General features: G+C 44.4%; 1 protein-coding gene across 1 annotated transcript in view; it reads left to right on the plus strand.

Annotated features, from left to right (window-relative positions):
- The window catches only part of LOC134392933 (cytosolic phospholipase A2 epsilon-like), a 73,593-nt gene that overhangs the window by 23,660 nt on the left and 28,598 nt on the right, over nt 1–21,335 (plus strand). Inside the window, exons 4-6 of the mRNA XM_063117699.1 lie at nt 7,917–8,053; nt 16,868–16,996; nt 19,610–19,650. Coding sequence (XP_062973769.1) covers nt 7,917–8,053; nt 16,868–16,996; nt 19,610–19,650 — 307 coding nt within the window. The remainder of the gene's footprint in view (nt 1–7,916; nt 8,054–16,867; nt 16,997–19,609; nt 19,651–21,335) is intronic.

Below are 21,335 nucleotides of genomic sequence, written 5' to 3' on the forward strand. Positions count from 1 at the left end.
AACCCCGGTGCCCGGGATGCCCCGTGTGTCTGGTTGGCTGCTGGTGGCGATGACGACCGGCGAGGGAACGGCGGGGACCTCGCCGCGCATCCCCTCGCAGGCGCACCCTGCCTTACATCCCATCTTTCCAAAGAGAGAAAGTTTGATCCACCGTCGAACAAGGCGGCAGAGATTCCCCTTGGAGCCTCCCTTCCTCCCTTCTCCGTCTCTCGCCCAGCCGAGGAGACAGAGGCAGTGGCGGGCTGGACGGACGCGCGCGAGGGGGGGAAATAAAGCCCCTCTCCGGGTCTATTTTATTTAAGTAGCCGAGCTGCTCGGCCAAGAGGAATCCAATTTCTCGTTATCTCGCCCAGGCTCCTTTCAGGCTGAGATCAGAGGTGGGGAGGGGGATGCGGAGAGAAGAAGAAGGGGGTGGGGTCTGCAGCAGCAGTAGCAGCAGCAGGGAGCGCCTGGCTCCATTCTTTTCCAAGCGCAGCAAGCAGGATCTACACAAAGAGTTTCGGGGCGCCCTGGAGGCGCACGCAAGCGCCTTCAGGACGCCTTCAGGACTTCACGCTCCTCCCCGACCCCCTGCAGTACAGTAAGTGCCAACCCTGATGGTGTCTCAGCATACTTGTTTAAGAACATACTTGTTTGAACAAGCATTTGCTGATTTTAATGCCTAGCTTTGTTTTGTTCTGGATGTCTATTGCAATTTTAATTGTCATTTTAATGAAGCTTGTAAGCCACACTGGAATTTGTTAATGAAGACTGGTATTATAAATATTTTAATTAATTAATTAATTAAATAGATTGGAGGGTTTCAAAATGGGTTGTAAGAGAAAAAGCCAAAACACAATGAGAATGAATAGTGCATTCTGGGAATTTGGAGACAAAGAGTAGTATCCAGTGCTAGTCCTACCTAGGGTAGACACATTGAAATGAGTGAGAGTTGAGTTAGCCATGACTAACTTTAGTCTCATTTCAATGGGTCTCCTCTATGTCCAGCTAACATTGTATTACCGCCCAAAGGGAAGTAAGGTCAACTGGTGGTCAGAGGTTGAGAATGGGTCACAGAGGGATTTTTGGGGGGAATATTTGCCATGGTGATGAGTTTGAACACAGCAGAGAATAAGGCAGAGAGAGAAAGATTGATTCACGGGGGAGTATGGTGGTAAGGAGTCATACTGATTCTTGGTGAGTGCAATAATAACTAGAAGTCAGGAGGCAGTAGGATCAAGGGGCTATGTGGTCAAGTTAAATGGTAACAGTGTGGTCCTGCCATCTAGAGATACTGGGATGAAGAAGTGAAGAATGGGAGAGATAGATAGGAATATGATTATTAGAGAGGGAGCATCAGTTTTATAAATGAAGATGATGTGTTCCTGGGTGGAAAATGAAGAAAGTGGAGGCAAGCTTGCTAGAGCAATAAAGATGGAGAAGATGCCCCGGGGGTTGCTGGAATGTGTATGGATCAGGGTGGTGGCATAGTGTTGCTTGGCCAGATAACAGAGAGCAGGAAAACAATGTGAATTTACACTGAGGAAAGTCATTCGGGTCTTTTGGTTTCCTTCAATGGCACTCAGCAGCTTGTAATAGAAACAGCAAGGGCCCTTCCACACGCCGTACTGAAGGCGCATGCATGCGCCCCAAGTACGACCCCAAAACGATAGTGTGCACTACAGCCAGAAGAGACGGAGGAGGAGGCGGCTGGGGAATCTGGGCACGTCCTTGCCGCCGCCGCCACCTCCCCGCCGGCCTCCTGCTGCCTGGGTAAGAGCGACCCGGGTCTGAGAGCTCGGCTTCCGCCTCTGCCTCCGGCAAGTTGCAGGTTTGTTGTGCCCAAGAGGGCTGCTGCAAAAGATTTTTGAAACCCATTAGGCTCAATAAACTCATTTCCATGCTCTGGGAGGCTTCCTCCTGTCCCGCCCCATCCCTTAAATTATCAAGAGAAAGGTGTTGTCAGAAAGACAGAAGGCAAAGCATGCTTTTATGCCAGATGCCAAAGTGGTGAGGAGGTATGAGGAACTAGGAAGCACAGCAACACAAAATAATGGCATACAGCTGACGCTTGTGAAGCAATAATAGGGAGGATCAGTCAGATGCTTGAGTGGCAAGATTTGGCAAGAGGTAGGCTGATTTTCTCAGTGACTCTGTGGCCATTAAGTAGAGTGTGGGGGACAAAGAGAGGCCTCCAAAGGAGAGGAAGGAGAGTAGCAGAGATGGTACCAGAGGAGGGGCAGTCATATTTCCATAGGGCATATTTCTCCATGCGTGCACATGCATGTGTATATAGATCTGCCCACTAAGGATAATACTTCATACAGATAAAGTAGATTCTAGTCCATGAAAGCTTATGCCACAATACATGGGACTCTTTGCTGTTTTATGCTTCAAAATATCAATGAACTTTGTTAAACTCTAATCTGATTCTGATTTGCACTTAATAATGTGCCAGGAAGTTGGCAATCTGTATGTAGGGTGCACAGAAACCTAGAAAGAAGAAAGCCTATGACCCAGTTCCACATCACAATAACCCAGGCCTTTAAAACACACACACACACACACACACACACACACACACACACACACACACCGGGTTGTTGTGAGCAAAGCAAGAACAAGTGAGCTTGTTGTTTCCCACCTCCTAATCACTCCATGGTTTCCACGCTGAAGCCAGGATTCCAAACCCAGAGCCAGTAAACAGTGTTCCCTGCCGCTCTCCCTCCCCATTGTAGCTGGTGCAGAGAGAACCACAGTGACTACCATTCTGCTCTCAAAAAATGGAACATGGAGACAAGAAAAAAGTGCAAGATCTGTGTCATGTCTAGCCCTGCTCCCCCTGGGTTGGAAGAAGGCGTTTCAGGTGATCAATAAGAATCAGTAGAGGAGTCGGTGCCAGGAACAGGCTAGCTTGTACCAGTAGGGGAGAAAGCTCTCATGGGCTCTTCACCAGCTGGGAGTGAACTCTTTCCAGAGTTTATCTCATCAAGGGCAAATAATACACAGTCAGTGGGAAGCCCACATTCTTCTGAAGGAGAGAGCACAGACAGGTTAGCCGATATTAGAGTACGCCGCAGACTAAAACGGGCGGGGTGAGAGAAATTCGGCCCAGCTCACATCACATCAGAAGCCGCCTCAGAACTAGTCTCTCTGAAATTAACATGTCTTGGGAAAGGGCTTTCCATTCTTCTTGAAAGGACAATTGTCTTGCTTTGTTTGCATAGTTTTGCCTAGGGGTAAGTTCCAAGAGATTAGACTCTCTTCAAGTGGGAAGAGATGTTTATTGCTTAAATAAAGCTTTGTGGATTGCTTAGCAGGCCTCATTATTGTCTCCCAAGAAGGTAGGTTATGAGAAACATGACAATCGCCTCCACTCCACTCCTGCCCTTCATGGGATACTTGGCAGTCTCTGAGTTCAGAGGTCGCCTGCAATCCACATAGGATTGTGCCTTAAATGTATCGGTGAGCATCATTACCATCCCTTCTCTGCCCCCACTCCTGTCCCACATTACTTCCTCTTTCTTCCCGGAAAAGAAAGAGGACTTAAACAAAGACCAAGTGGCCCGTTCAGGGGCCGTTTTTATCATGCCGCTTTCCCTGCACACAGCAGGAAATGGCGGCACATTCCATTTCCCAAAAAAGGTTAGATTAAAAGGGGTCCATTTTGTGATGGAAAAAAGGCAAGAAGGAGCAGGAGGCATGTGGGAGGCGGATGGCATTGTCTCAAGGACACACACAAAAATGTGAATGGGCAGTAGCAAGCATACGATAAAATGCTCGTCTGATGAACCCCTGTGTTTCAACTATCAGCTGTTGGGTGACAGACTTCCCTAACCAGTGCATAGCTTTGAAATCAAAACAGTTAGATGAGGCTGTGGACTTGATATAGGGACTAATTAGGGCCATGGGTTGAAGCTTCCCCATTCCTGCACTAGGAGCACTAGGAGCTTAACGTTAGGACTGCTCATGCATTGCTGAGCTTGTGTCTTTTGCTTCTTCAGCCATTGTCTTGCAGTTCTGAGGAACACAGAAAATAGGGGAAACTAAGGCCATTTCTACACCTGCCTTTTCCCCCAGGATCATCCCTGGATCATTTCTGTGCATCCAAATGAAGCACAGGGGATCCCGGGAGCAGGTAGGGATGATCCCTCCATTTTCCTGGGATAACCCTTAGGTGTTGAAAGGGCCTATGTTTCCCTTGTCTTCCCCTTTCCTCAGAACTAGCGCATAGGTACTTAGGAAGCTGTCCTATAATTAATCATACAACTGATCCATCTGGCCCAGTATTGTTGATGTTCGGGCTGCAGTTTTGTTTCAGCCCTTCCTGGAGATGCTAGGGATTGAACCTGGGATCTTCAGCATGCAAAGCCTGTGTCTTAACACTAAGCTATGTCCTCCTCTCTGGTGATTGCAAAAAGGCAAGACTTTCCCCCGGATGGTGCCTTTGAATGCATTCACGTATAGTCAGATATACGTATGTGATGGTTGTTGTCTTGTGACACGAGGAGGAAATTCCACCATGGGTGAATGACAGTGGAGGATGTGGGGACACAGTGACAGTGGAAGATGTGAATGTGAATGTAAACTCACCTTTAGTGAGGAAGAAGAGAAATAGGACTAGAAGTGATACTGTTGGTGAAAAGAGAGGTGAGCTTCAGCATTCCAGACTAGTTTCCACCACCTACGTGCACCCAGTCCTCTGGGGTGTGCACCCTTCTCAAGAAACAGCTGCCCATCTTTCTAGAGGGCTTTTCCAAAACCAATCAGTGAAAATGTGTCCCAAATACTTCTTAACCTTTACGCAATAGTTCCCCAAGGACATGTGACCATGCTACTACTATTCTGTGGAAAGCAGAAGCTGTCTCTGATGAATCAGAGAGAACTCATTTTTGGGGTTGCATTTTCGCTGTGGTCGGCTTCTGCTTTCTGGAGGTCAGTCAACACTATAACGCTGTGGGGAAACAGCAGAGTTGTTAGGTGGTACACAAAATCACAATACAAAAATAGTAGCCCAATAGCCAGCCAACCTGGAATGAATTGCAGGGCTGGGAGGGGGGAAATGCAATAAAATAATGTGTTCTAACAATGTACATTCATTGACTCTTAGTAGCTGAGGATAGAGACATGAAGACCAAATAGGAATAGGAGTTATTTACCCCTGACCTGAAACGCCTTTCTGTGCCTGCCTTGAATAGATATGAATGTATCATCTGCTTTTAGTTTCACTTATCAGTGAGAAAAACTAAATTTCCTCAAGTTCAGCCATGCAGTTATTAAAGGTTTGATTAATTGATTAATAGTTGATTATTAAAGTGTTAAAGGCTCCCTTGAAATACCCCCCTCTTAAAAAACCCTCTGAAACAACCCAAGATCTATCCAATACTTCCAAAGATCAAGTATTCATCTTGCAATGACTAAGGAGGAGGCTCAGGCCCTGGGAAACCAGAATTGGAACCCTCGGTAACCTGCTGTGATAAATTTGCTAGGCACTTCGAGGAGAAAGTTGCTCGTACTCGCTCAGAACTTGATGCCACAGTTATCACAGAGCCTGGGGAGGTGTACAGTGCCCCATCTAATCATGTTTTTTGGGATCAGTTTCAGTTGTTGCAGCCTGATGATGTGGACAAGACGCTTGAATCAGTCCGTCCCACTACATGTAAGCTTGACCCTTGCCCATCCTGGCTAATTCGATCTAGCAGAGGTGGATTGGCTGGGTGGGTCCAGGGGGTGGTAAATGCCTCCCTCTGTCAGGGAGTGGTGCGTGCTGCCTTGAAAGAGGCTGTAGTGCACCCTCTCCTGAAGAGGCCCTCCCTGGACCCAGAGGTATGTGAGAACTACCGCCCCATTGCTAATATCTCCTTTTTGGGCAAGGTGCTTGAACATGTGGTGGCCAGGCAACTTCAGACGTTCTTGGAAGAAATGGATTATCTGGACCCTTTTCAGTCTGGTTTCAGGCCAGGGCACGGCACTGAAACAGCCTTGGTGGCTCCGACTGACGACCTACTCCAGATGAAAGACAGGGGGAGTGCTACCCTGTTGATCTTCCTGGATCTGTCAGCGGCTTTTGATACCATTGATCATGGTATCTTACTGGATCGGCTCTGCGAGGTGGGAGCAGGAAGCACTGTGTTACAGTGGTTCCGCTGCTACTTGCGGGACCGATCCCAGAGAGTGGTATTGGGGGATTCCTGTTCCACCCCATGGCAATTAAGCTGTGGGGTGTGATAGGGTTCTATTCTATCTCCCATGCTGTTCAACATCTATATGAAGCTGTTGGGTGAGGTCATTAGGGGCTTTGGGGTTGGGTGCCATCAGTATGCTGATGATACTCAGCTCTACTTCTCCTTGTCGTCGGAGTCAGCTGGGGCAGTGAAGGTGCTGGACCAGTGCCTGGAGGCTGTAAAGGGCTGGATGAGGGCTAATAAACTGAAGCTGAATCCTGATAAGATGGAAGCTCTGTGGATTGGTGGTTCCCAAGTCCGGGAACTGGGTAAGCGAACTGTTCTGGATGAGGTGGCACTCCCTCTGAAGGAGCAGGTACGTAGCTTGGGAGTACTCCTAGACCCATCATTGTCACTGGATGCCCAGGTGGATTCTGTGGCATGGAGTACTTGGAGTCAGCTTTGGCTGATCCGCCAGCTATGGCCTTTCCTGGACAGGGACAACCTAGCCACAGTAGTGCATTTATTTATTTATTACATTTCTATACTGCCCAATAGCCGGAGCTCTCTGGGCAGTTCACAAAAATTAAAAACATCCAAAGTATAAAACAAAAGTATAAAACCATAATATAAAATACAATATAAAAGCTCAACCAGATAAAAACAGCAGCAATGCAAAATTACGAATTTAAAACACCAAGTTAAAATTTATTTATAGACTGTTAAAATGCTGGAAGAATAAAAAGCATATAATGTTCACCTGGCGTCTAAAAGCATATAATGTAGGTGCCTAGCGAACCTCCTTAGGGAGCTCATTCCACAGCCGGGGTGCCACAGCAGAGAAGGCCCTCCTCCTGGTAGCCACCTGCCTCACTTCCTTTGGCAGGGGCTCGCAGAGAAGGATCCCTGAGGATGACCTTAGGGTCCAGGCAGGTACATATGGGAGGAGGCGTTACCAGCATTCACTGGTAACTTCCCAATTAGACTACTGCAATACACTCTATGTGGGGCTGCCCTTGAAGACGGCGTGGAAATTGCAGCTAGTGCAAAATGCAGCAGCTGGACTGCTGGCAGGTACATCGTACAGAGACCACATAACACCGGTCTTAAAAGAACTGCACTGGCTGCCTATACACTTCCAGTCGGAATTCAAGGTGTTGGTAATGATGTTTAAAGCCCTAAACGGCTTGGGATCTCGATACTTGAGAGAGTGCCTCTCCTTATATATGCCTGCCCGAGACCTTAGATCTGTTGCAGGAGCCCTTCTCCGCATCCCACTAATGCAACATATATGCTATGATGGGACAAGGGAGAGGGCTTTCTCTGTTGTGGCACCCTGACTGTGGAATGCCCTCTCCTTGGAGGCTTGATTGGCGCCAACATTGATTTCATTTCGACACCAAGTAAAAACATGGCTTTTTAACAAAGCCATTGATGGTTAAACTCACTGGCACATTGTTTTAACTGTTTTAACTGCTTTTACTGCTTTTAAATTATATATTGTTTTAACTTGGATCATGGTTTAATTTGTTTTTAACTGTGCATATTTATTGTTTTATTCTGTATGTTTTTATCTGTACACCGCTCTGAGATCTTAATGATATAGGGCGGGATATAAATGTTTTAAATAAATAAATGAATGAATGAATGAATAAATAAGGAGAACAAAGAAATATGCTTTCTTGAATCTTCCGCTTCCCAAAGATTAAACTAAATGTTCAGTCTAGTCCAGTATGGATAAAATTCTTAATTACTCTTTGCCTTTCCCTACAGTAAGTGAAACAGATTCTTATGTGACCTTGTGGCTGCCAACTGCGTCATTTGAAAAGGTTCGGACTAAAACGGTTATGAACTGCAAAGATCCAGTGTGGAATGAAACATTCTTCTTCAGGATCCAGAGTCAGGTTAAGGTACGATAAATGATGATATGGACTCGTTTCCTTCTAAGTGAGGCAGAATAAGCATTTTCATGTGCTTACTCTTTTTTGTTGCTTTTCTGCATGTGTGGCTGTTTCTTATCTAGTCCTTTTCTTCTAAGGGCTCCACCACACCAACGATTTATCGCATCCAAGCATGCATTGGATGTTAGTATGAATTGGATGTAAATGCAGTTGAAATCAGTGGGATTTACACAACGCTACAACTCTCTCCAGTTCACGCTCCAAAGCCTCCAGGCAGGGTGAAGGGAACGGGTGTAGCCTAGGCAACGGAATAACCATGAAAGTACATAGGAGAGAGACAGAAGCCTTAGCTAGATGGGGCTTTATCACGGGGCGAACCCAGGATCGTCCCTGTGCATCCACATGATGCACAGGGGATCCCGGGATCAGGGAGGAATCATCCCTCCCTTGCCCCGGGATGGAGCCCTCTACTTTGGGCCTGGTTTTTCCATGGTCTCGGGGACCGCAGAACATGTGGCCCGTTCCTGCGGTTTGACCCAGCTCCGCGCGATTCCTCACGTAGAGCCAGGAGCCGCGCATGGGGCACAGCACTCTTCAGAAGCACTGTGCCCATCGGGGGTTGGGTGGGGGGAGCGGGGAAATTAATTTAATTTTGAAAAACACTTACCTTTTGACGCTCGAGCACTCCTGCTGCCTTAAAAACTAAAAAATGGTGGGCGCGACACCTCTCCTCCTGAAGTCATCGCACTTCACGTGTAAACGGAGGAGGGATCTTGTGTTAAACACAACGCAAGATCTTCTCTCCTCCGTCCTGGATTAAAAGGTAGGTCTAGCTAAGGCCAGAGTTTTCCCAAAGTGAGTTCAGTAAAAAGAGAAGCTACTTCGTAGGAAAAAGCAGTGCAAGACCTGGAGTGCCCCATGTCGATTACTAGGGAGGGCGAGGTGTCCAACTACCACCAACCAATGAACTGTAGGGGGGTACAAAGGAAATCTGAGAGTACATCTCAATGGAACAACAGTGATACATTTGTGCGCAGGAGAGGAGAGGTGTAGATGAATGAAATGTAAAAGTGCAAAAGTGAAAGTGCTCAGGCTTTCATACGCTATGGAAATGAAGGTGGATAATTTGGGGGCAAACCAGAGCAAAGGTGTAGGTGTGATGAAGCTCTCAGTCTCACTCCCTTTAAATTGCAAACTAAGCAGTCTGTTCCCAGATAATCCTACTGATAGGCTAACACTGCAGCAATCTCCTGCAGAAGAAGTTACTGCTGGCAGTGTTTTGCTGTGAACCTGCTCTTTGATTATATATATTATGCTCCGTTTAACCCACTTTGCAAAGCAGTTAGAAGTTACCAGTTCTCCAAGTGGTTGGAAGGTTTGGTTTCCTTTCAAAGGAGGTCATTACGGTTTATTTTTTTGGTTGGGGGGGATTTGGAATGTGTTTATTTGTAAATAAAAGGTTAAGCAGGAGTTGCTGAACAGCTTCAAACTCCAACTGACACCCAAAGTCCACTGTTCCTACATCAGATCTCTAGGCGGGCAGCAAGCAAGTCCCATACCACACATTCACTGTGTCCCTGTGCCTTCCCAAACTGCAGTTTCTTCACACAGAGACCTGGATTACAACATTTGATTGGAGCAGGGGAGAGGGGGAGATCTACTCCCTTCTCGGATGGTTCTTCTTGTGCAGAACATTCCACCAAATGGTTCTGAATTAAGAAACAATTGGGTAATTATTTAGCCCCCGTAGCAACATATTGCCTATATCCACCTAACAAAGAGATACATTGGGCCAGACATGGGGCTCACAGAATAGTAGAGTTGGGAGAGTGCTATAAGGCCACTGAGCCAACCCCCTGCTCAATGCAGGAATCCACCTCAAAGCATCCTTGACAGATGGTCATCCAGCTGCCTCTTGAATGCCTCTAGTGTGGGAGAGTCCATGACCTCCCTAGAAAATTGTTTCCATTGTCATACTGCTCTAACAGTCAGGATGTTTTTCCTGATATTCAGCCAGAATCTGGCTTCCTGTAACTTGAGCCCATTATTCTGTGTCCTGCACTCTGGGATGATTGAGAAGAGATCCTGGCCCTCCTCTGTGTATTCAATGTTAATCATACTTAGAGTAGACCCATTGAAATAAGTTAAGGCATTCAAGAGGCAGGCTAGGATCTCTTACTAAGATTACCAATGATCTTCTTATCGCTAAATCTAAAGGCCTGTTTTCAGTTCTTATTCTTTTGGATCTTACTGCGGCCTTTGATATGGTTGATCACGACCTCCTATTGGCTACTCTATGTGACCTTGGATTCCGCGAATCTGTCTATGACTGGTTTGCCTCCTATCTCGCAGGTCGCTCATTTAGCGTATGTTAGGGTGACCATATTTTGGAAACCAAAAAGGAGGACAACATGGTCGCCCCCAAGAGGGCGTGTCCAGTACCAAGGGGGCGTGCCCACCCGAACATAGCCATAGTCACATGTCTGATTTTACAGCACACATTTAAGACAAATCTGTTCTACATAACATCTTAATGTTAAAATCACTGAAATAAAGAACAAGTGAGAGATTCAATGTATCTGAAATTAACTTCACTCACTCCTACTTTTGTAGGTTTTGCTGTGCTTTGAAGCTTTTGCTATACTCTGTGTGTTACATTCTCCCCTTCCCTCAAATATCTTTTCTGACTGTATCTTCACTCATTGCAAGCTGCTGTTGTTGTTAACAGGGTTTACTACTAGCCCCAGATCTGTTTCAAATTTGGTATGGCTAAAGCTCTACCTAAAAGCTATCATGGTGCCAACTTTCAGCTCTTTATCTTTAAAAATGACAGTTTAAAAAATAATAATTTTAAAACCTCATTTTTTAAAAAAATCCTAAAAAATCAATGGATGAACGGATCTGTTTCAAATTTGGTGTGCCTAAAGCTCTACCTAAATCCTTTCATGGTGCAAAGTTTCATCTCTTTATCTTTAAAAATGACGATATAAAAATAATAATTTTAAAACCTCAATTTTTAAAAAAAATTCTAAAAAATCAATGGATGAACGGATCTATTTCAAATTTGGTATGACTAAAGCCCTTCCTAAGAGCTGCCATTGTGCCAAGTTTCATGTTTTTATCTTAAAAAATGACAGAGTTATAAGCATTTTTGTTAATTCCCATTAGAGCTGCTCTTTGAAAAAAATCCGGATTACCCCTCCCCTCCCGGATTTGACATCCTTGATTACTAATATAAACAAGAGTCCTGGCTCCAGCTGTCTGTGTCGAAGTTAACTCTCTGTAACTTACTGTCAGCCCAAAGGTATTGTTTACAGGACTGTTTAGCATAGTTAGCTATGCCTCAGTGTTATGTTCTGATTGGTTAATGCTGCTACTGGGCCCTGCCCCTTGAAAGCTTTAATACTGTACCATATTCCCTAGACAAAGACATAGGGAATATGGTACAGTATTAAAGCTTTCAAGGGGCAGGGCCCAGTAGCAGCATTAACCAATCAGAACATAACACTGAGGCATAGCTAATTATGCTAAACAGTCCTGTAAACAATACCTTTGGGCTGACAGTAAGTTACAGAGAGTTAACTTCGACACAGACAGCTGGAGCCAGGACTCTTGTTTATATTAGTAATCAAGGATGCAAGGATGTGTCCTGGCTCCAGCTGTCTGTGTCGAAGTTAACTCTCTGTAACTTACTGTCAGCCCAAAGGTATTGTTTACAGGACTGTTTAGCATAATTAGCTATGCCTCAGTGTTATGTTCTGATTGGTTAATGCTGCTACTGGGCCCTGCCCCTTGAAAGCTTTAATACTGTACCATATTCCCTATGTCTTTTGTCTGATTGCTCCCTTTGAAGAGACCAGGCCTTGATTACTAATCAATAAAGCGCTTTTGAACCCTCTGTCGCTGGAATGGTGGAGTCGTGCTTAAGGGCTGTTTGGATCTCATCCTTGGGTGAAAAGAACATTGATCTAACATTTGGTTTCTATTCCCTAAATGTAGAACTTGGCATTTATCCCTATTAAATTTCATTCTGTTGTTTTCAGCCCAGCACTCCAGCCTATCAAGATCACTTTGAAGTTTGTTTCTGTCTTCCAGGGTATTAGCTATCCCACCCAATTTGGTGTCATCTGCAGATTTGATCAGCGTTCCCTGCACCTCCTCGTCCAAATCATTAATAAAAATGTTGAAGAGCACTGGGCCCAGGACTGAGCCCTGTGGTACCCCACTCGTTGCCTCTCCCCAGTTTGAGAAGGTTCCATTGATAAGTACTCTTTGAGTCCGACTCTGTAGCCAACTGTGAATTCACCTAATAGTTGTTCCATCTAACCCACTTTTAGCTAGTTTGTTAATCAGAATCTCATGGGACACTTTGTCAAAAGCTTTGCTGAAGTCAAGATACATGACGTCCACAGCATTCCCACAGTCCACAAGGGAGGATACCCGATCAAAAAATGAGATCAAATTAGTCTGACAGGATTTGTTCCTGACAAATCCATGTTGGCTTCTAGTAATCACTGCATTGATTTCAAGGTGTTTACAGATTGACTTCTTTATAATCTGCTCCAGATTTTTCCCAGGGATAGATGTCAGACTGACTGGTCTGTAGTTCCCAGGTTCCTCCTTTTTGAAGATAGGGACAACGTTAGCCCTCCTCCAGTCGTCTGGCACCTCACCTGTCTTCCATGATTTTGCAAAGATAATAGACAAAGGTTCTGAGAGTTCTTCTGCTAGCTCCTTCATTATTCTAAGATGTAGTTCATCAGGCCCTGGAGATTTGAACTCATTCAAGGAAATTAGGTGTTCTTTGACCATTTGTTTATCAATCTCAAACTGCAATCCTGCCCCCTCAACTTCTGCTTCACTTTTCCCACGGGGGTCATAGACCCGCTTTTGGGAGAAGACTGAGCCAAAGTAGGAATTGAGCACTTCAGCCATTTCTTTGTCATCCGTTATCAATTTGCCATCCTCATTAAGCAGTTGAACCACCATTTCTTTCTTCTTGTCTTTTACTACTCACATATCTGAAGAAAGCCTTTTTATTGCTTTTAGCATCTCTTGCTAATCTCAGCTCATTCACAGCTTTAGCCTTCCTGATGCCATTTCGGCACTTCTGTGCCACCTGTCTGTACTCTTCTTTTGTAGCCTGGCCTTCCTTCCACTTCCTATATGTATCCTTTTTTTGTTTTCAGGTCATCTCTAAGATTTTTGTGGAGCCACATTGGTTTCCTCTGTTGTCTTCTATCTTTTCTCCTTGTTGGGATTGTTTGTAACTGTGCCTTTAACATTTCCTTTTTTAAATACTCCCACCCATCCTGCACTCCTTTTCTCATTAGGCTCACTTGCCATGGGACCTTAATTATCATAGTTCTGAGTTTATTAAAATCAGCTTTCCTAAAATCCAGTGTACGTGTATGGCTACACTCAACTTTTGTCTCCTTCATAATCAATAATTCAAGTATGACGTGGTCACTTTCCCCCAGAGTTCCCGCAACTGCCACTTTATCCACTAAGTCATCCCTATTGGTCAATATCAAGTCAAGGATTGCTGATCCTCGAGTTCCTTCCTCCACTTTCTGTAGGAGAAAGTTATCACCCATACCTGTCAGGAATTTCTTGGAAGGGCCGCTTTTTGGCAGTATTTGTCTCCCAACAGATATCAGGGTAATTGAAGTCCCCCATCACTACTACATCACCCTTCCTTGAAACACTGGCAATTTGTTTCTCAAAAGTTTTGTCCTCGTCTTCTCCTTGATTGGGTGGTCGGTAGTAGACTCCGATTATCATGTTCTTTTTATTCCTTGCCCCATTTATTTTAATCCAGATGCTCTCGATGGGGCTCCCAGTCTGATCCGCCTGTATTTCTGTGCAGGGATAGGTATTTTTAACATATAGTGCAACTCCACCTCCCTTTCTATTTCTTCTGTTCTTTTTGAACAAGTTATATCCTTCAATTGCTATATTCCAGTCATGGGAGTCATCCCACCAAGTTTCAGTTATACCTATCAAGTCGTATTTGCCTTCATGTAATAAAAGTTCAAGTTCATTCTGTTTGTTTCCCATGCTCTGGGCATTAGTACATAGACATCGAAGACCATGTGTTTTATGGTCTGGCTTTGTTCCTACATTGTTGCGGACACTATTTTGGGGCACTATTGGAGCTGTTCTCTGTACTGTGGTGCATTGGCCTTCATCCATTGTTGCCTCGATGGGCCCATTTCAAAGGAAATCCCAACATGCCATGAATTGGGGAGTAGAGATAAACCTAAATATGAATCTTCTTCCACACTTGAAAAATTGTTTTGGAACTTGAGCACAGGAAGGACTTCTCCCTTGAGTCAAAGCAAGACACACAAAAACCATCCCTGCGAGGTGGGCAGGGGAGGAGGGAGGGAAGGCAGGCAGGCAGCAGACATTTCTGGGGGCACAAGGAAGTGAGCCAAGGATACTTTCAAAGCCAGTAATGCATATAAAATGGAATAAATAAATAAATAAACAAACAAACAAAGGAGGGGTGGAATTAAAAGCAGCAGTGTTGCTGAATAAACAACAAGAAGAATTTTTTTTAAAAGGCTATATCTGTCTTTTACCAGTAAGAGGGGAGTGGACGTGCCCAAGAGGAGGGGGAATCATCTGCCAATTTGACTGGTCCTGTCTAGGTACAAGTCTTTAAGAAGCAAACGATCACTTCAACTCTGATTTACCTTTGGAGGACTCTGATGGCCCTCCAAGGACAGGAGAGTGCACAGGGCACGTCCATGCCCTAGGGGAGCTCATCCCCTTGCACCACATCTATTCAGTTGTTCCCCAAAGTTAGGGTGGGTAGCAGTGCTGTGCTTTTTCTATCTCTTATTATTGGCTTAGTATATGATTTCAGGTTGTTTTTGTGCATTTGGTGGGGCTACTGTTTTAAAAAACACTGGGAAAAGTCCGTTCAGACTAAGAAAGAGAAGTTCCCAGAATCCCAAGTTACCCGTTTTGCCTATCCCCTCCTCCAACTTTGGGATCATGTGATCATAACCGGGAGTTGACTCTGCCCCTCAGCCCTTCAGAAAAGGTATTTTCCCGCTGTTTTGCCCGATTTTTCCAAAAATTCTAGCAAGCGAACCGCATCACGCAGAGAGCTGAGAGTAGGCTCAAAATGACCCCCAGCCACGACTCTCTAAGCACAAGAAGTTTCAGAAAGATAGCTTAAAAAACAACACAGTTATCCCCTTTTCTTTTCTGCAATGCAATCCTATGGGCAAAATTTTTCAAAATGGCGATCGGATCGGTCCGCGAAAAGAGAAGCGCTCCACGTATGGCCGCTTCTCTTCACCGTGCTTCTACGGGTCCCCGGTCCGCTTATACTCCACCTCTGGGCAAGGCGGAGAAGGCCAATTCGCTTCTGATTCTCCGCTTCTAATCGGAGCGGAGCACATCCCTAGTTTCAATCCCACGCAGCAGGGAGTCTCCCACAATGACTACTCTTCTCTTCTTCTTGGTTGACCTACCTTCTGCCTCTTGTACACTGTTGCATGGTGTCTCCTGTACTTCTTCCTCTGTAAACTGTCCTTCAGTCTCATCCTCCAGTAGCTGAAAGTGGTTGCTTAACTCTAATGGTTCCACCGGTGCAGAACGCCTTCTAGTTCTTCTGCTCCTGTCACTCTTTTCCAGAGAGTTTCCTCTACATTGGCTGCCTTCTTCTCAACATACTCCATTTCTGCTTCAGCTGGCTGTTGCTCTTCAATCTCATTTGCTTCTTGTTGCTGTTGCAGTTCCACCGTTTGGTCTAAGAACTACTCGTCTTCTCTTATTCCTTGGAGGGTGGACACTCGCCGCTCAAGTCCTCTCACTTTTTCTTCCAAAAGTACCACCAGCTTGCACATGTTGAGCTCAGGCAGAAACACAAACATTGCACACCCTTTGCAGGTCACCACCTCTAGGGACTCTTTTCCATCCATATTGTCTCTTTCTGCTTTGTTTATTTCCTTTCTGATTATAGTGGAATTGCCTTTGCTTTATCCTGTCCTCTCTGAAGGTACACAACTATATGAGTATGTCTTAAGAGAAAATAAGATTTTTTGGTTGGGTTTTTTGTGTGTGTTTTGGGGTGGTGGTTTTTCTTTATGTTTTTCTTTGTTCCCCCCCCCTCTTTTTTTTTCTTTTTTCTTTTTTCTTAGAGGCGTCCCCCTTGACTTCCCCTGCCGAACTCCCCCTGTCAAACTCCTGTTCGCTTGCTCTCTGGGAACTGGCTTACTTTTCTAGCTTCTACTTCAGCTGCTCTTCCCTGCTTCTGCTCAGCTCCAAGTCAGGAAGCAGAATGAGGTCACCGGGAGACCAACAACAATCAACAGCAATCAGGCCACTGATTGCTGAGAACAATCAGCAATCAGGCTACACCCCCTTCAGGCCCTGCAGCAGAGTTACTCCAGAGTTACTCCATTGGCTGGTTCACTTGTTAGTTTGTTGGTTTATAATACTGCTTAATATAATAACATATCTAAGCAGCCCAGTATCTAGCCCAGAGAACATTAGTTATTGGGCAGATTAGAAACGTAATAAATAAATAAATATTGCCTGCTCTGACTGGCAGCAATCAACACTCTAGGGGTTTTAGCAGAGCCTCTCAGGGCAGGATCCCAACTCTGCTTGGGATGCTTTTAACTAGACATGCCAAAGATTCAACCTGGGACCTTCATGCAAACAAAGCAAGTACTCTTATCACTGAGTTATAGCGCCTTCTCAAGTGAATATTTTTGGGCTGAATAGCCTTTTGCTATCCTCTAACTCTGTAATGCGGTGCTTCCATATTTCATGCATAATGTTCTTTATTTGTATTTCCAGAATATCTTGGAATTGACAGTATGTGATGAAGATGTCATTCAAGATGATGACTACCGTATCATTTTATTTGACATAGCTAAAGTCCCTCTTGGAGAATCAATTTTTATGACATTTGAATTGAATCCCCAAGTAAGTATGCATAAGGATTGATCTTTCTGTATGTTAATTGAGCTTTCTATGCACTTTATCACTTGTCCTGCCTTGATTCTAAAAGAAGTGTAGGGGCAAAGTATTACACCTCTTTCTTTCCTCACCACGACCATAGTCCCAATCCAGAGCACATAACCCCTGAAACTGCCATTCACTGAACAAAAAACACATCCCAGAGGCATATGGTTGGCCACTGTGGGTGACAGGATGCTGGATTAAGATAGGCCTTTGGTCTGATCTAACATGACTCTTCCCATGATCTTAATAGAACTGCCAGCTCCATAATTATCATTATGTCTAGTTTGGCCCTATGCTTTTAAAACATATTTTCCATATAAATGGAACTGCAGACTGTTGTTGTTGTTCTTGTTGTTGCATTTGTATACCGCCCCATAGCCGAAGCTCTCTGGGCAGTTCACATACGATAAAAAACACCTAAAAACAATATAAAAAAACTAAAAACCAAGATGTTCTATCACATCTTGACTGAAATTTGACAAAGAAGCAGATACAGCCCAGAGACCATCCCTGAACCAACTAAAGGTAGTTTGAAACCAGTATTGAACTTGGCAGAGCATTTGGTATGATAATAATTGTGAGTTGCTACTCAGGCCTTAGCTAGACCGGGCTTTATCACAGGGCAAACCCCGGGATCGTCCCTGTGCATCCACATGACGCACAGGGGATCCCGGGATCAGGGAGGGATCAACCCTCTCTGGCCCCAGGATATAGGCCTACCCTTTGGCCCTGCTTTTTCCTGCGGTTTGACTCAGCTCCGCGCGATTCCTCGTGTGGAGCTGGGAGCTACACACGGGGCACAGCACTCCTCAGGAGCGCAGTGCCCATCGGAGGTAGGATGGGGGGAGTGGGGAAATTAATTTAATTTTTAAAAACTTACCTTTCAGCGCTTGAGTGCTCCTGCACACCTGCTGCTTTAAAAACAAAAAAATGGCAGCTGTGCCCATCGGGGGTAGGGTGGGGGGAGCTGGGAAATTAATTTAAATTTTAAAAAAGAATGTACCTTTGCGCACGACCGTTCGTGCACTCCTGTTTCTTTAAAAATAAAAATGGCGGGCGCAATGCCTCTCTTCCTGAGGTTGTCATGCCTCAAATGTAAATGGAGGAAGGATCTTGCATTAATCACAACGCGAGATCTTCCCTCCTCCGTCGCAGACTATCAGGTAGGTCTAGCTAAGGCCTCAGTCCATTAACTCTGTGATAGGGTGAAGAATAGTGTGTCAATTTCAGCTGAGAACACCACATGGACCTGTTCATATCAGGAGAGTTTATTCTAGTGCTACCCAGTTTAATTCTGAGTAACCCCAAGCTGGGAAGATGTATGGAGGAGGGGCATATAATTCCTATGCTAATCTTTATTATAGACTTTCCCTGTAACCTTTCATAAAGGCATCCAGCCATATCTTAACTATATCAAATCTATTTATTCGGGAATACTATCTTACACAAAAAGAAAAAGCACATACTGTGAAAATCATCCAAGTCAATGCATAGCAGTAAAGTATTTGCGGTATTTCCTGGTTTCTGTTGGAAAGAAGCAAAAAGTTGAAATAGGAATTCGTTCATAGAGGTAATGTGTGGGACTGGTATTTTAATAGCAGCAAACCTGAGCTTATTATATATTTCAACATGCAAACATGGGAATTTACACCTTTATTTAAATAATTTGCAAATTGGAACTGAATTTCCCATCAACTTTTGAAAGGGTGAAAACAGACATGAACGCAGGAGTTCCAGATATATTTTTTCAACATAGAACTGCCCTATCACATAGTAAGAGGATTGGGGGCCCTTTTTAAAAACAAACAGGCATGTGGTTGAGGAGTACGGAGCCCTCCCCCGACATGCCACACAGCAGTTTTCCTCCCTGCAGTTTCACTTCTCAAGCACTATTCTCAAGCCTGTGTGCACCAGTTGCTGGGGAACATGGGTGGGAGGATGGTGTTGCACCATGTCCTGCATGTGCACCCCTGGCCGATGGCTGGTTGGCCACTGTGTGAACAGAGTGCTGGACTAGATGGACCCTTGGTCTGATCCAGCAGGGCTCTTCTTATGTTCTTATTCTTCAGCTGAGTTCCAATCCTGTAAAGGTGTAATCCCATGACTGGCTGGGGCATGCTGGGAGTTGTAGGACTTATTTCTGTCTAAACATGCATAGGATTGTGCCCTAAGTGACTTAAGCTTAAAGAAAAGCCCTTGGAGTGAGGGATTGTGAGATTGTAAGTAGCAGGCAGAGAGAGCTGAATTGAAGGAGGGGGCATGGCGTTCCAAGGGAGGATGTTAAATCAAGAGGTCCCTGTCTCCCCTTCCCCGCCCCTGCCCCATCCATGAAACTAATAGCAGTTTTGGAGGAGTGATTTATATTAGACCAAGTATGTCGGAAAATAATTTTGCCAGGACTTTTCAAGTTCAGTTTTGACATTCCATTTATACAAAGACTGGAAAAAATATCTTTCATATGCCACTTTCCATGCCAGGAAAGAGAAATTCTTATGTGATAGGTACGAGGGAGCCAACATATGTGGAACAATTCTTTGCAAAAGCACGCCATTTATTATATATTTTAATTTTCAGAAACATGAAGAATTGGAGGTTGAATTTACACTGGAGAATATGTAAGTAACCCAAATGTTACACACAAAAACAAAGCCATGCTGGTTCATATTACAGAAATCAATAACTGTAGAATGAATAACTAATAGGAGCGATGGCCCACAGAAGAATAAGTCAACAGTGGCCCCCATTTTATTCATTTGTTGTCCATAAAAACTCATGATTATCCCATTCAAATTAGTTAGCCATAACTCCTCCTTGGCATAATGAGTAAGGAAGTTAAAACATTATGAATGGGATGGAGTTTCCCTTTCTTTCAACATATGTACATGAGTAGCAATTCAGATCCACCTTAGAATGCTTCTAGATGTCAACATTGCCAGCAATGGTTTCCAAAAATTGGACACCAGAACAGAAACTACCTCCTACCAGTACCTGTTCTTGTTATGAGGAACTCAGCTATGGTTGTGAGTGGCTTTGCATAATGCTTGCTCTTCTACTTCTATTCTGTTGATACATTTGGACTAGCAAAGGTCAGAATTATCTCCATCAAAATATAGGTAGACACCAGTGGAGGCTGGTGCTCCGATTTTGGTAGGGCTATGAATCTATTCTGCGTTTCAATCAGAACCAGCCAGAACTCTAAAGGAGCTATTTGGGGGGGGGGGGGTGTCAGCACTCCTTTAGGGTTCTGGCTGGTTCTGACAGAAACTCAGAATGGATTCACAGCCCCATTGAAATCAGAACCACCAGCCTCCACTGGTATGCACTGATACTCTCAGATATCTGTGCAGGTATCTGGCACGCTGGCATGAGTATGTGCTAGTCTACCATGGAAGTACTATGATCACTGGAAAGCTAACTACAGTGTATTGCCCCAGAAAATAACATTCTCCTGAGTTAAAAAATTATGATAGTTAGACACACACTTACATAATAATCAGAATATTTCCTTGGGTTACCTTTTCAAAAAGGAGGAGGAGGAGGAGGAAAGAAAGAAGTGTATCTAAACCATTTGGAATGGAAATATTTAGCAACACTGTTTTGATTTATTTATTTATTTCATTTCATTTCTGTACCGCCCAATAGCCGAAGCTCTCTGGGCGGTTCACAAAAATTAAAACCATGAAGATCATAATAAAACAACCAACAATTTAAAAACACAAAATACAATATAAAAAGCACGACCAGGATAAAACCACACAGCAAAAATTGATATAGGTTAAAATATGAGATTAAAACAGCAAAGTTTAAATTTAAGTTAAATTCGATGTTAAAATACTGAGAAAATAAAAAGGTCTTCAGCTGGCGACGGAAGGAAAACAATGTAGGCGCCGAGCGAACCCCTCTGGGGAGCTCGTTCCACAGCCGGGGTGCCACAGCAAAGAAAGTCCTCCTCCTAGTAGTCACCTGCCTCACTTCCTTCGGCACGGGCTCACGGAGAAGGACCCCTGTGGATGATCTTAAGGTCCAGGCAGGCACATATGGGAGGAGGTGTTCCTTCAGATAACCTGGCCCCAAGCCGTTTAGGACTTTGAATGTTAATACCAGAACTTTGAATTGGGCCGGGACCTGGACTGGCAGCCAACGAAGTTGTAGAAGGACTGGCGTGATATGATTATCTGATATCTACTATTTATATTTTTTTTATATCCTGCCCTATATCACAGGGATCTCAGGCGGCGTACAGATAAAAGCATACATATAAAATAGAATAAATATACAGTTCTAAAACAAATTAAACCAT

The sequence above is a fragment of the Elgaria multicarinata genome, chromosome 2 (genome assembly GCF_023053635.1).
Source record: "Elgaria multicarinata webbii isolate HBS135686 ecotype San Diego chromosome 2, rElgMul1.1.pri, whole genome shotgun sequence".
In the NCBI taxonomy this organism is placed as follows: domain Eukaryota; kingdom Metazoa; phylum Chordata; class Lepidosauria; order Squamata; family Anguidae; genus Elgaria; species Elgaria multicarinata.